Consider the following 1,607-nt stretch of genomic DNA (forward strand, 5'->3'; position numbering starts at 1 on the left):
TAGTATGGATTATGAAAATATAGCAATGCAGTTTTTCCCTCTCTCTAATATTGCCTCTAGTTTTGAAAGTTTGGAAGAACTGAAGCGAAATAAAACAAAATCGAACAAAAAATTTGGGCAGCTTTGCATAAATTAATTTTTACAATGCAATAGAACAGCGTAAAATGAAATTATTCAATATAAAAGATTAAACACGCACTGGTACAATTGAATTATTACACGTGAACATAGATTATGAACAGATAGTCTGCCACTCCCATTTGGACGAATATTTATGCTGATGATATTGAACAATACCTAACAGAAGTGACTGGTCGTTTGTGTCAAACTCTCTTCCACGAATTTTATCCAGCAAGATTTATTTCATTTATTTTAATAGAGAATGTCACCTGCTTTTCAATATATCACGTTATAAGAGATTTCGGAATTTCACGACGAATCTGTAAATAAGCATTTTTTTTAAGACAAATTATCTTTTTATTAAATTTACATATCGCGAAGGCTTCGCTTTGGAACGTTTGTCACCGATTTACAGTGTGAATGACTTCTTATGCATATCGTTTGTGTGAGAAAAGCAATTATATTATAGTAACAAGAAATCGAAACCTTTTGCTTTTCAATATTAATATATTTGGGTGAATATTAGTTGGAAGAAATTTCTCCATTACGCAGTTATCAAACAGCAGGCGGTTTTATTTCTTATAAGTAACCATTTATTGCATCAGTAAACTTGAATATTTTCCAGAATACGCAAGAAATCAGTCACATCAACATGCGTTTCATTTATTTTGTCGTCGTCATCTTCGTCCAACTGAGTAACTTTCAAACTACAGTAAGTTCGTTTAAAATTAAAAATACAACACAGCACTATACTAATGCGAAGATTTCAAATTTTTAACACAACGAGATTGATAATTTCACATAATTTGAGGAAGCGCAAACGGAACAAACAAAGCTGTTGGATTTATCAGTACAGGGATTGAATGACGAACAAATGGGAAATTTGTTGTTATTAGCTGAAGTAGCCGGTAAAGTGCCGAAAGCCGAAGTAGCCGCTAAAAATACAGATGAATTTAACGGTCAAAATTTGACAGTCAAGATGAACTTAACAGTCAAAGAAGAGAGCTTTAAACGAAAAAGTACGGAAGAATTGGCGGGAAAGAAATCGAAAAGGAAGGAACTGCAGAGTGGTGAATGTCCAGAAGGCATTATAGAAGTCCAAGTTCAAAGTTCAAATTTGAGTTCAAGTTCAGCAAATATCAAAGTTCATGTGGGGGCTCACATCGCTGGGAGGCCGTACAGTTGTCGGGAATGCAACAAAAAATTCTCTCGTTCGTCAACATTAAAGGATCATAGGAATACTCATACCGGTAAGAAGCCGCATAGTTGTCTCATATGCAACGAAAGTTTCGCCCATTCATCAACTTTGAGAAATCATATAGGAATTCATAACGGTGTAAAGCTACATAATTGTCGGGAATGCGAGAAAAGTTTCAGACTAAAACAACATTTGAAAAAGCATATGGAAATTCACAACAAAATTAGGCAGCTTTTCAACTGCACTGTCTGCAGTAAAGGTTTCCTGAGTAAATGGTAGTTTGAAAATA

The 1,607-nt window shown here is 34.3% G+C and overlaps 1 protein-coding gene across 1 annotated transcript; it reads left to right on the forward strand.

Moving 5' to 3' along the window:
* Positions 1–931: 931 nt before the first annotated feature.
* On the forward strand, positions 932–1,597 carry LOAG_15413 (zinc finger protein; the record flags this gene model as incomplete). Its single annotated transcript, XM_003150904.2, has 1 exon — positions 932–1,597. A coding segment is annotated over one exon (666 nt), but the record flags the coding sequence as incomplete, so codon positions are not given.
* Positions 1,598–1,607: the final 10 nt, after the last annotated feature.

Source organism: Loa loa (assembly GCF_000183805.2).
Source record: "Loa loa unplaced genomic scaffold supercont3.1929, whole genome shotgun sequence".
Classification (NCBI taxonomy): Eukaryota; Metazoa; Nematoda; class Chromadorea; order Rhabditida; family Onchocercidae; genus Loa; species Loa loa.